At 43.4% G+C, this 12,892-nt stretch overlaps 1 protein-coding gene across 5 annotated transcripts in view; it reads right to left on the bottom strand.

Annotated features, from left to right (window-relative positions):
- The window catches only part of UBE2F (ubiquitin conjugating enzyme E2 F (putative)), a 102,073-nt gene extending 93,070 nt beyond the window's left edge, over positions 1-9,003 (bottom strand). For 3 of the 5 annotated variants that reach the window (XM_064159182.1, XM_064159195.1, XM_064159200.1), the window contains exons 1-2: positions 8,893-9,003; positions 6,176-6,309 (exon numbers count right to left, since the gene is read on the bottom strand). In XM_064159182.1, coding sequence (XP_064015252.1) covers positions 6,176-6,293 — 118 coding nt within the window. In that variant the 5' untranslated portion in view covers positions 6,294-6,309; positions 8,893-9,003. Of the gene's footprint in view, positions 1-6,175; positions 6,310-8,305; positions 8,328-8,888 lie in introns of those variants that run through there. The other 2 variants (XM_064159191.1, XM_064159194.1) reach the window with 2 other exon arrangements.
- Positions 9,004-12,892: the final 3,889 nt, after the last annotated feature.

Below are 12,892 nucleotides of genomic sequence, written 5' to 3'. Positions count from 1 at the left end.
GCGTTTGTTTTACAAATCCCAGGACATTTTTTATTTGTCAGAAAGCAAACATTTTAACCACACCATCCATTAAGCTTCTGATGTTCTCAGTTATGTAGCTTCTAAAGTAATATCACAACGGGACTATTCTCTATAAGAAAATGCCCTTTGTACAGTCTGCCAACCTATTGGCATGGTTTTATAGGTTGATAAATCAGCAAAATGTAGAAGCAACAATTAGAGCTCTAATGCACTGAACTTCCAAGAGCACCAAAAGCCTCACTAGATTAAAATGCAAACTTAATCTCACAATCTTTCTGGCCTTTTCTATCAAAAAAAGTACTGTGACTGAGTAGTAAAGAAAATTCAATTCCAGTGCTTTTCCTAGTGTTTTCTGGACAATCAGTACCTGTGTTGCAATCCAGAGTCAGGTCCCTCGCAGTTTCTTAAAATGTAGAAAAAAAAACACCAAACCACAAACAGGTAACTTGAGCCTCTGAAATGTTATGTGAAAGCACTGAAGAATGGCCATAGAGGTGCAGAAACACTATAAAGCATCTGAATCTCTCTCATAGTCAAGAAGGCTTATTGCCAAGAAGTGGCAAAACAACCCAGAGCACTCCAAGGCCCTGAACCCACTCTGTTATGCCATCCTTGGTAGGTCTGAAAGATCTTAAGTGCAGATGCATGCCAGAGCTTCTGCAGGGTTGAACAGATCTTGAGCTGCAGTCAGCCCAGACCTAGACCAGCTCCCCACTAGCCATTCTGGTGTTCCTGAAAACTTAGGCCATCTGGTGTAGGAGCACACCCAAGTAGCAGGTGTATTTGCTGAGTCCTGCTTTTGATGCAGGACTGATTGAACAGTTCCAAATGCTCTTTTAAACCACAGAAAGAGTAAGAAAGCAAGGGTTTAAACCTACCACAGACATATGAATGAAGAGCTAAACACAAACTAATATCTCAGAGGCAGCTTAGGATCTTTTATAAGAGGAGAAAGCGAAGCCTGAAATGAGCAAGCAGAGCTATTTATAAAATGATTTCACATACAATAACTCTACCTACCCATAACAATTCTCACATTAGATACAGAACACACACTCCTGATGAGTGCACAGATACATGGTTTATGAGACACCAACAAGAATTTTATATTCAGTAATGTACAGACTATATTAATCATATTGTTCTGCTCCATCCTCTATCCTATATCATCAAGTCAGAATATAGAAGTGCTTTGTTTATTAGCCATGCCACATCAAGTTAAGCCATACACTTCCCACTGGAGTTTGTTTTCAAGTACATGAAACACAATATCATTTCCTCAACTGAAATTAGTGCTCTCATCCACAGCAATACTTATTTCTCTGTGGTTTTATCCACAAAGTTCTTTCCTGTTTAAGTCCTTATTTAATGTACATCTTTAAGACTACTAAAGATTAAATATCTTGACACTCTGACAAAAATTTCCATTTTCTAACTATTAATTCTAGCTTTATAATTGCTTGCCTCCTAATCCTAACCCATTTGTCTTTATAGCTTTCCCTGATTATCTCCAAGCTCTACAACTTTACTGACCTGCATTAAATGTCAAACAAGTCCCCTATACTTTCAGTTTTTTAATAAAATAAGAGATGTATATTTTCTTTGCTTTTTAATGGTTTTGGTTTGAATTTCTGATTTGTTCATTGGTTTATTTTGGATTTTGGTTTTCATTTTTAAAAAATGCGCCATCAATTCACAACTTCAGCTTCTATACAGCATTACAATCCTGACATCAAGCACTACAAAAAGCCATTGTGGTTACAACTCTAGCTTCGCAACATAGGTACACTTGAAAAAAAAAAAATCAGAGGGACACACTCACTGCTCTTCTGTTGACTACACTATTCCATATCCAGGCCAGGATGCTCTTGGCCTGCTTGGCTACCAGGGCCTATTGTTGGCTCACGTTCAGACTGCTGTCAACCAGCATCCCCAGGTCTTCTCCTGCTAAGCAACTTTTCAGACACTCTGTCCTAAGCATGTAGCTTTGCACGTGGTTGATGTGACCCAAGTGCAGGAATCAGCACTTGGTCTTGTTAAAACTGGTATCATTGCCTTCAGCCTACTGATCCAACCTGTCCAGATCCTTCTGCAGAGCCTTCCTACCTTCAAGCAGTTCAACACTCCCAGTCAATTTGGTGACATCTGCAAACTTACTGAGGGAGCACATGACCCCCTCATTCAGATCACTGATAAAGATATTAAACAAAGACCAGCCCCAAAACTGGATTCTGGGGAACATCACTTGTGACTGACCACCAACAATATTTAACTCCATTCACCACAACTCTCTGGGCTCCAGGCAGTTTTTACCCAGCAAAGAACACACCTAAGCCATGAGCTAAGAGCTTTTCTGGGAGAAGTTTTAGTTGGAAGAGATCTTTAGGATCAAGTCCAACCATTAACCCAACATTGCTAGGTCATCATTAAACCATGTCCCTAGGCAACACATCTACATAGATTTTTAAACCCTTGAGGGGTGTTGACTCCTCTACTTTCCTATGCAGCCTGCTCCCTTTCACAACAACCCTTTCAGTGAAGAAATTTTCCTAATGCCCAATCTAAACCTCCCCTGGCACAACTCGAGACCATTTCTTCTCATCCTAGCACTTGTTATTTGTGAAACAGATCAACCCCTACCTCACTACAACCTCTTCTCAAAGAGATGTAGAGTAAGAAAGCCTCCTTATCTCCAACCTAAACAACCTCAGTTCCCTCAGCCATTCCTCTTAAGACTTGTTCTCCAGACCCCTCACAAGCTTCAATGCCCTTCTTTGTACTGTATAACAACACTGGACGTGCAAGCAATCAAAGTAACTGCTCAGAAAAACTGATGAAGGGCATTGGTATTTTAAGAGTAACCTCTTCATGGAAGTGGAGAAAAAGGCCTATTTAACTTTTGACCATCACTAAAGACAAGGACAGCACCTGACGACACTTAGCTGACAGCTCACATACTTCCAGTTTTAATAAAAGTATTTCAGATGCTGACTTCAAATTTTCTTCTCATTCATATAGTACAAACAGCTAACATAGTATCTAAACTACCAGTTATTTTTCCTACTTCGAGGCAGCATCAGCAAGCAAAAATGTAGTAAGTTTATGCCAAACCTCTAAAAGTCTGCAAGCATCATCTACACTTACCAGTGGCTGAGGTCACAACCATCCATCCCACAATCAAAATGTCATGGATGTATTTACATCAGCGTAGCCAGTACATCTGAGGACTCCCACACACATCCTCCAAAGGATTCTGTAATACCTCCCTGAACAGGATCCCCAAGACAAACAAGGCTGTCTTTAACTTACCTCCAGATAAGATGATAACCAGACACTCTCTGCATCTGGTTGATAACTCTAATAAAACTGGCAGACATCTGTATGCAAACTTTATTAGATCATCACCAATTTACTGTGGATCAGGAATAAAATCAGAAATAGGTATCTCTCCAGCACATCAGCAGCAGCACTTGAGCAGGTCATCCACTATTCTGACCCTGGCTCACACACCACCATCAGCTCTCAAGGATGGAGAGATTTAGCATACTGTGCCAAAAATCACCCTCAGCTAAGCTTCCAGGATAGCACATCACCTGTGGAGGACACAGATCTGCTTTCTGTTTGTTCTCCTATTGACTCAGGAGCTACAGACTTATCTGAAGCCAAAAAAGGACCCATGTGTGTGGAACAGAAAGTGCACAGCTATCACTGAGCTGCAGTTCCTTGTTCCTTCAGCTCAGAGGCTTTATATAATAAAATCGTCTCCACTAACACTGTTAAGAGACAGAATTCAAGCAGCACTAATCTCAGTACCAGTGCTGGAACAAAGAAAGACAGAACATGCCAAGTCTTTTCTCATCTCCTCTTCTTTCTTCCTTACTGACGGCCATCATTTCTTTATTTTGTAAAACACATTATCTTGTAGCTCTCAATTTCCAGGAGATTGACCTGAGCCTTTCGCTAACTGTGCAACTGTCACCTGGTAACTCCATCAGTACAACTACCCTTACATCTCCTGCCCAAATCCAATACAACAGCCTGTTACAGTTGCATACAATCATGTAGTAAAAGATACTCTCACTGTATGCACCTCTTTAGCAAGCAGCTGTTCTCTATCAAACTTATTCCTGTAGATCTTCACGTGACCTACAAATGCTATCAGCATCAGAAGTCTGTCTTCACTCAAGCTCTCAACACTGCAGATGCTGCCAGACCAAGTTCTATAAAATTCTCTAACTGGATAGTCTATATTTAGCTTAAGGTGTAATCCAAAAAAAGAGTATCCCAAACTATTTTTTTTCACATTCATTTTCAGAGTAGTCTTGCTGAACTGCTCTGCTTCTACTGTCAGGTCCCATTTTGGTTCAGAACCTATTCTAACCAGACTGACAGTTCCTCCTACAACTCTTTTGGGAAAGCCACATGATGTAACTTTCACACACGATCAGATCACGATCTAGCAGTCACACTTGTCAGAAGAATACCAGCAGTGACCTGCTTTTAATGTGTATTAGTGTGGGACTCAAGTTGTTCAATATTTAGTCTGCACTACTTTGCTAATGGTAGCCACAGTAATCATAATGTCAATACTAATTTTCTATGGCTCACATTCTTTCCTGCCCCTGCAAATTAAAAGCCAGTAAAGTTTTAGTCATAAAATCAAAAACCATGATTGCTCCAATGGTAGTGTAAAATTTATTATAGCACCTCAAACTACATCAGGTGGTGTAACTGAAGTGTATTTACATTATGTTGCTATTCTGCCCTCAAATCTACACCTGTAGGCTAGGTTCAATCTCAGATTATCGACAGATAGACAGACAGTCAGTTATTTGGCTTTGTAGCTTAGCCTGGTTAAAGAGCTTATTACTCTTGCCTGCTATCTTTTCCCCTCAGAACTAGAGTTAAATGAGGATTTCCAAACTGGAAGTCTAATGCAAGCCCTTTGCAAGAGTTACCACATCAGGGTTTAAACTGATTGAAACTCTGTCCTTAGAAGACTGCTAAGACAGAAAATTGTGAATATAACACTCCTACAGTCTAGCTGATGCACTTCTCAGTGCACTGAGTCAGCAGCAATTGCAGTGAAACACTGCTCCAGGATACAGTTACATGTCAGAATCTACCCTAACTCAGAAAAGCTGTAAGTCATGGCAGAGTTCAGGCCATATCACTCAAGCAAACCATACAGTGTCCATCTCAAGTTGCTCTGACCCAAGATCAGAAAATGCGAGTTTCCTTGCATTAGCAAGAATCATAAGTGATAAGCTCACACATTTGTGATTCACTATTGATCATTTTTAGCAGAAACATCAATCTAAACAATATATTCCATGCCACTAGATCAAGCACCACAGCTTGAGCATTGAAACTATCAACCAGAGAGAGTAAACCTGAGTTTAACCCCATAGTAACTGCAAAGTGTCAGCACTCATACATTTTTAAATGTAAAATTATCTATGCTATAGAAAAAAACAGCAAGAAAGAGCTGTCCCTGACTTTACTACAAAATAGTTTAATTATTGTCTCTCAAACCACCACATTCACCCAGAATGTACCTTTTTTTCCCCCCACTAATGACAAGCCAGCTAGTAGTAATCTACAGTATCCTTCCTAGAACAGACCATATCACACTACAAAAGTGAGTGCTGTTTTTTTATCCATGACTTCATATGCAACTGCTAAAGGTACCAAGACTACAAAAAAAATACCTCTTAAAAAAAACTTTAAAAAGCAATGCAAAGTCCATTGTCTCTGATTTATACTATTAAAGACCACACAATGCTGATGTTGCCTCTAGACTCCCTTTCCTGTCACAAGCAGCTACAGTTTTGCTCAAAAAAAATCCAAATTTTCCTAGAGTTTTTAAAATAATTTTTAAACTGATGACACATTCTTGTGGTGGAATTAATTTTTCAGTGGAGTAAGAAGGCAACTTTTTGTTTTGTATTATTCAATAAGTACCCCACAGGCAGTGATCTGTTGGAGATGCAATGTATGCCAATATACACTCTGCAATATAAATCCTGAGTTAAACCACAAACAATTTTACAAATCCTTCCGGAAATCATTTTATGTGCAATTTACTATTGCTTACTGGCAGCACACTTGCAAACTGTAAATCCCAAAATATTTAAATATAAGTTCCTTTCACCTTTAACAAGTAACTTGTCTCGAACAGACACCCTCCGAGCTGAGTCAGAAGCTGGATTAGATGCACGGGGTCTTCTGACACCATCATCCCGCTTCAACTTGCTTGCCAGAGTTAGCATTACTGCTGTCTTCAATCTAGAACACAAATATTTAGAACAAAGTCAACTGCCAAAACTAAAGCACCAAAGGGAAGGGAAGTACAAAATCAGGTTACAGTTCCTTATTCAACAATTACCACTATATGCTTAGCAAGGCAGTTAATATGGTGAAAATAAAGACAAGGATGGCCTACAGTACTTGAAGAACGAGAGTTTGTTTCAGATGCAAACACTGAGGGAGTTACAGTATGTCAGACCACGAGTAAGTTCAGTTTTTCTGGAGAAAAGTCAGACTTTCACCACTGTTTAAAAAACAATTCCACTGTACCATCTCCTGCAGTGTACCACTGCTTGACATAGCTCCTTCAACAGAATTTCTGTGAAAATACCCTTGCCAGATCTCTAGCCAGACAATCTGCTATGATCATTCTAATCTATACTTCACAATATTCAGAACTACTTTTGGAAGGCAAAAGAAAAAAAATTAAAAACGAGAAAAAGGAGAGAGGTTCCTGGAACAATTCTCCAGCACTAAGAAGTGATCTTTGAGTGAGCTACCAGGACAGAGGAAAGGAAATTAAATCAAATAGAGCTATTATCCGTGCAGCTGCCCAACAGCAGCTCTTTGCAGTTAAAGCAACATTGGACAAAGTTACAGACAGACATTTGGTAAGTGAAGATAGTTTTTTGCTATGCCAGTCCACCCTGATAGAAGATAACTGCACTGATAAATTACAATAAAAAGGTGGACAGAACACCAAAGGTATAAAATCAAAACACTCCGTCTGTTCTGGGTTAATACATTTCAATACAACTCCTAGTTGAAGGCAGCTCACTCTTAACAGTTTGGCCAAAACCAACATAATGCTAACAAGATCCATACCCTTTATACCCCATCACACCTGAAATGGTAGAAGAAATGTTTATCCTTTAGTCATACTGAGTTAATTCAAATTAAAAAAAAAAAAAAGGGAAAAATCCAACTTGTTGAAAGTCAGCATGTAGCCTCTACATGAACCAGTTTGCAGAGATGACAAGACAGGTGTGATGCAGCAGTTGGAAAGACATGAAACAAATGCTCAGGTAGCATTTCGCCTCAGAGTATCAAATGCAGAATCAGCTGAAATGTTTGTAATGCAAAAGACAAAGTCCAGTAAGCCACCAAGACAAAGAAAATCACGCTATAAAATTACAAGATGTGATACAAAACACATTTTGGTCACCTTCGGCTCTATAGGTGCCTGGATGTTTCTTTTCTTCACGCAAACCAGCCCTGAAGTGAAATTTACCAGGTTCACTGCAATAGCAGTTACTTTGCTTGTTCATTTCATAAACCACGAGATATGCTTCCGGCTTGCCAATCTACTCACTACATTTGTAAGAGCCATCTATGTCTACTGCTTTCCCAAGGTTTGAGAGAGCAGACAGATTTATAACAAACATCTAACAAACACCAAAACACCAGTGAAGGAGCAAGAAGGAGAAATTAAACAACTTACATGACACTCATAATAGATAAGTGAGTAGCAAAAAAAAGTACTTCACAACAGTACTACTAATAGCATGAAAGTCTGGTAAGATCTACAAGAAAGTCAGTTCTCTGAAGGCAACAAGGATGTGTGCCAGCTTCAAGAGATGTATTTAAAAAAACAAAACAGAAAAAACACAATTCAGTAAAAGAGCAGCTTGCTTAGCTGAAGCATACAGTAGTTTTTTTTCCTATCACTACCCCAGATAAAAGAAGTCAGAGGACAAAATACTCCTTTTTTCTTCCTAGAAAAGCAACAGCTGACTTAGACAAAGTAAGTTAAAAAAAAAAAAGAAGATGGGTACTAGGAAAGTCTGGGCAGTAGTGACACACAGTCCTAAAAGAAAGCAAACAAAACAAAAAAAAAGCCCCACAAACAAAACCCCACCAGCATCCCCTCAGCCCCCTAAAAATGAAAACTAATCTGCAGACAACTCCAAACAAACTCTTTCAGGTGTCAAATCCAAATGAAATCAACCTCAATAAGAATTAAGTATCTAAATACCTTTATAGATCTCTTTCCTCACTGCATACCCTAGAAACCAAAAAGGAGTGTGGAAATGCGATGATGTGCTCCAGATACACCCGACATTGCATCAATGGAGCACAGCAAGGAAGCACCCAAAACTTGCTAACCGCACGGGGAAAGTAAGGCTTTACCCCTGCACGGCACCGGGGAGACAGGAGACAAAGGGGTGCTGTGCTCTGTCGGAGCAAGACAGCCCCGAAATTTCTCCAGTTCCTTTGCGAGCGGTGGCAGTGAAGGAAGACGGAGGGAGGAGAAAGGGAGGGGGTAAAGGGCCGCCCTGCCCCACTCCGCCGTCGCTACCGGGAAGCCCTTCTCCAGGGGGATTCGCTGGAATCCTGCAGTGCGAACACGATCTGCTGTCTGCAGGGATTGGTCCCGAGGGCCCAGCGGAGCCGGTCCCCTCCGGCGTCGCCGCGGTCCTGAGGCCTGGCGGGCCAGGGCCGCCCCAGGAGACGTAGAGGGGCAGTAGGCTAGGGAAGAAAGGCCCGTGAACTGAGAAAGGCCCAGACCTGAACTGAGTGGGCTAGCCCTGGCCCGAAAATATTGAAGGCGGCCTTACCTACCTGAGCACAGCGTCAGGGCCCGGCTCCCGCGGCCAACACCATCCCCGGGGCTGGCCCGGGGCAGGGGGCGGCGGCGCAGCTCCTCCCTCCGCCCGCCCTCTCTCCTTTCCCTCAGCGGCGCGCCGGAAGTGGGCGGTTCCAGGGGCGGTGCCACACCACCGTCAGCGCGTTTGATCTCGCGATAGTAGAGCGGGCACTTACCCAGTTCTCGCGAGAGTTGGGGTGGCGGCCGTGCCGGTTCTCGGTCGGCGGTGGCACGGGTCTGGTTTGGGGTGCGGCGGCGGTGGCTCTGGCCCCGGGGGAGGCTGGTGGGTCCTGGCTGACTGCCTCACGGCGGAGGTGTCTTGCTATGCCTGAGGGAAACCATCCCCCTGCCAGCGGGAAGGGTCGAGCTGTAGCGGTTTAAACATCTCGCTTGCTTCGGTCCGGGCTTAATCAACTCAGTCTGTACATACCGACACCGTTTGAGTGGGAACAGTGGTCGAGCAGGTGAAATGCTTACAGTGAAGGGTGGTTGTGGCCAGGAGGAGGTTGCTCTCTTCTCTCAGGTGGCCAGCTCCAGAACAAGAGGACACAGCCTCAGGCTGCGCCAGGGGAAATTTCGGCTCGAGGTGAGGAGAAAGTTCTTCACTGAGAGAGTCACTGGGCACTGGAATGGGCTGCCTGGGGAGGTGGTGGAGTCGTCGTCCCTGGGGCAGTTCAAGGCAAGGTTGGATGTGGCACTTGGTGCCATGGTCTAGCCTTGGGCACTGTGGTAAAGGGTTGGACTTGATGATCTGTGAGGTCTCTTCCAACCTTGGTGATACTGTGATACTGTAATGTTGGAGAGTAAATGGCTTAGCTATCATGACTCTAGACTAATTTGAATCATAGAATCAACCAGGTTGGAAGAGACCTCCAAGATCTCCAGTCCAACCTAGCACCCAGCCCTACCCAGTCAACTAGACCATGGCACTAAGTGCCTCATCCAGACTCTTCTTGAAGACCTCAAGGGACAGTGACTCCACCACCTCCCTGGGCAGCCCATTCCAATGCCAATCACTCTCTCTGGGAAGAACTTCCTCCTAACATCCAGCCTATACTTTCCCCGGCACAACTGGAGACTGTGTCCCCTTGTTCTGTTGCTGGTTCTGTGGTGGTTTGGCTGTTACCCGCCCCCACACACTTTTAAGAAACGCCCCAGCTAACTCAGACGGGCTCTGGGAATATAAATGAAGCTATTTATTTACAGCTAGCACAATGTACAAGCAGATATTTACAGTATATACAATTAGAGACAGAAATATACAAGGTAAAAACAATACAGAAACACAACTCCCCTCCCAGAAACCTGAGTCCCCAGGAGGGGCTCCCAACCACCCCTGCACCTCCCCCTGCCCCTCTCAACCTTACCCCAATCCTGAGAAAGAATAGAGGTGCAGCCAAGAGGTTAAGGAGCAAGGTTAGTGGCAGTGAGGTTAAGGAGATGTAGCTCAGTCTGAAGTCAAAAGCAGAGTGAGAACAAAATGACGAGTGTTATCTAATGTTTTCCTTCTTGTTCCCATACATCTCAGCGAGACTGTGAGGGAAGGAGACATCACAATTGTTTTCATTTCACAGCCTATTATCTAGTTCTTCTCACCAAAACATTCTAGCCTGCTTCAAACTAGCACAGGTTGCCTGGGAGAAGAGGCTAACCCCCACCTGGCTACAATGTCCCTTCAGGTAGTTGTAGACAGCAATGAGGTCCCCCCTGAGCCTCCTCTTCTCCAGGCTAAACACCCCCAGCTCCCTCAGCCTCTCCTCACAGGGTTTGTGTTCCAGGCCCCTCACCAGCTTTGTTGCCCTTCTCTGGACACATTCCAGCACCTCAACATCTCTCTTGAATTGAGGGGCCCAGAACTGACCGTTTGAATGTTTAAAAGCTCGTGATCAGAAGAATGGAAACCTGTAAAACTTAATATATATACACATAACTTTTTAAAAGAGTGTTGTGGAGGCAGGGAATTAATGTGGCTGAGTCAGGAATGTTTATGCAAAAACAGAGGTGTTTTATTTTCCCAAAAGCCTGCCCCTAAAACTATATACAGAAATTAATTAAGTTTTATTTACCAGTTGCTTTGAGAAGATCTACAGGATGCCATCGACAATCTGACTATTTTGGACGTCAGAAGTTGGAAATGGCTTTTAGCTATTAAATTATAGCGTCTTTCTTAATAATAAAGCCAAAATAAGTCACAGTCAGGCTGACTTGGTCCGGCGGACTGTCCTCTCGCTGTCTTTCAGAAGCCGTAGAAGAGTCGTTAAGAGGTATTCAGGTCTGCACAAAAGGTGCCAATGGGTGAGGCAATCCTTTGGAACAGAGCGCCAGGGACTCCTGCTGTAGAATCTATCCAGGCCAGTTGAGTGGGGGAGAAGTCTCCGGCAGCACTAAAGCTCAGGCAGGAACGAACTCCAAAGCGGGAATGAATCCAAGGGGGGAACCCCCAAGGCGGGAAGTCCCCCAATGTTTATACCCTCTCTAGACAAAGAGCAGAGTTACCACTGCCTTAGGCGCGAAGGGCACAGCCAATCCCAGCCCGATTCCAGCGCGGGCACTTCACCGGCACCCTCATGCCAGAAGCAGCACCCTTTGCACTCCCCCTTCAGGCCTGCAGGGCAAGGCAAGGGGGGGGGGGGAAACCAGGCGGCTTTTCCTCTCCCATTCAAGCCACAGAGGGAGAGGAATTTAGGGGTATACAGGACTCCAGGACAAAGGGTTCTACTATTTGTTAGTTTCAAATGCACAAGGGAACTGCAATTGAGCTATTAGAGAAGGAACTAGGTTAAAATGCTAGAGACCAGACATGGGAAAGTTTAACACTAAAACACTACCTGAGCATCCATTGCAACAACCTAGCTTCCCCTTGACAGAAAAATTAGCTTAGTCAAATCCAGTCAAAAGAGTGCAGAACTGCAACTTGGAGGCCTTTGAATGTCCTTCACCGCTTCCAGTTGCTCATGCCTTGGTCTTCAGCTGGAAAGTAACTACCAAAAGACGAAGAGAAAATGTGGGTTTGGAAAAAACTGCTCTCTGGCTTCAACAGCATAGAAGGCAAAAATGGAATTAAGAAATAAAACCGCCCACTGTGTTTATGTGCTGCTTGCTGATGGCTATAAACAGTGAACGTAGCAGTCCTTTTCCTACTCCGGCTCCATGGCTACGCGTGGCAGTCTGAGCTAGGTTTCTAGCTCAGATGTAAAGAAATTTGGAACAGTATTGGCACCTCTGAGTGGAGGGGTGAACATTCCTGGGATGGGCCATAAAATGGCAATAATGATATGTTAATATAATTTTATTGGAGCATCAGAGCTTATGTCTGGAAGCACAACTTGTGCCTTCCCCTCCCCTTGCTGCTTCTGCTGTGCCTGCTGCTATCTTCTCCCACTGCTGTTTTGGCTTTCTGATTTGCTGCTTCACTGCCACTTGACCTCATCCCCATCTCCATCTTCTTTAAGGTTATTCTATTCTGTAGTACTTTATTCTCCTTATACAGTTATAAAAATACAATTTCATTTTCTATTTTCTAAAACTCTCAGTTGTAGTGAATTTACTCTACTGGGGGAGGGATCCGCTCTAATCCTTCACACTATGCCATACAGACACAGCAGCCAGGACATCTAAATATTGCCAACTTTAAGAGGGAAAAAAGTCTCCAAAAATGTCTGAAACTCTAAATCCTAGGGATGTTTTCTGATTACAGATTAGTCCAAGTGCATATTGATCCAACATGAGCCTATCACTAGCTGCAGAGATGCAGGAGACAGCATCTCACACCAGAGGTTATATCTGTTCAGATCTTGCCACCTACCTTGCTCCTGGTGTTGCCACACAATGGGTCTCTTCTCTTTGCCTTGACAATCTCTCTTCTCCTTTGCCAAGTGGATGGGTACTGTGTTTGTGAATGATTCAGACACTGAATGCCTTAGAAAAGCCTCTGTGTGATTGCATACAGATTCCCATGCCAGTGCAGCTAGGAAT

Source organism: Pogoniulus pusillus, chromosome 2, assembly GCF_015220805.1.
Source record: "Pogoniulus pusillus isolate bPogPus1 chromosome 2, bPogPus1.pri, whole genome shotgun sequence".
NCBI classification, from domain to species: domain Eukaryota; kingdom Metazoa; phylum Chordata; class Aves; order Piciformes; family Lybiidae; genus Pogoniulus; species Pogoniulus pusillus.
Note: the sequence above shows the minus strand (reverse complement) of the source record. Positions and strands in the feature narration are given on the sequence as shown.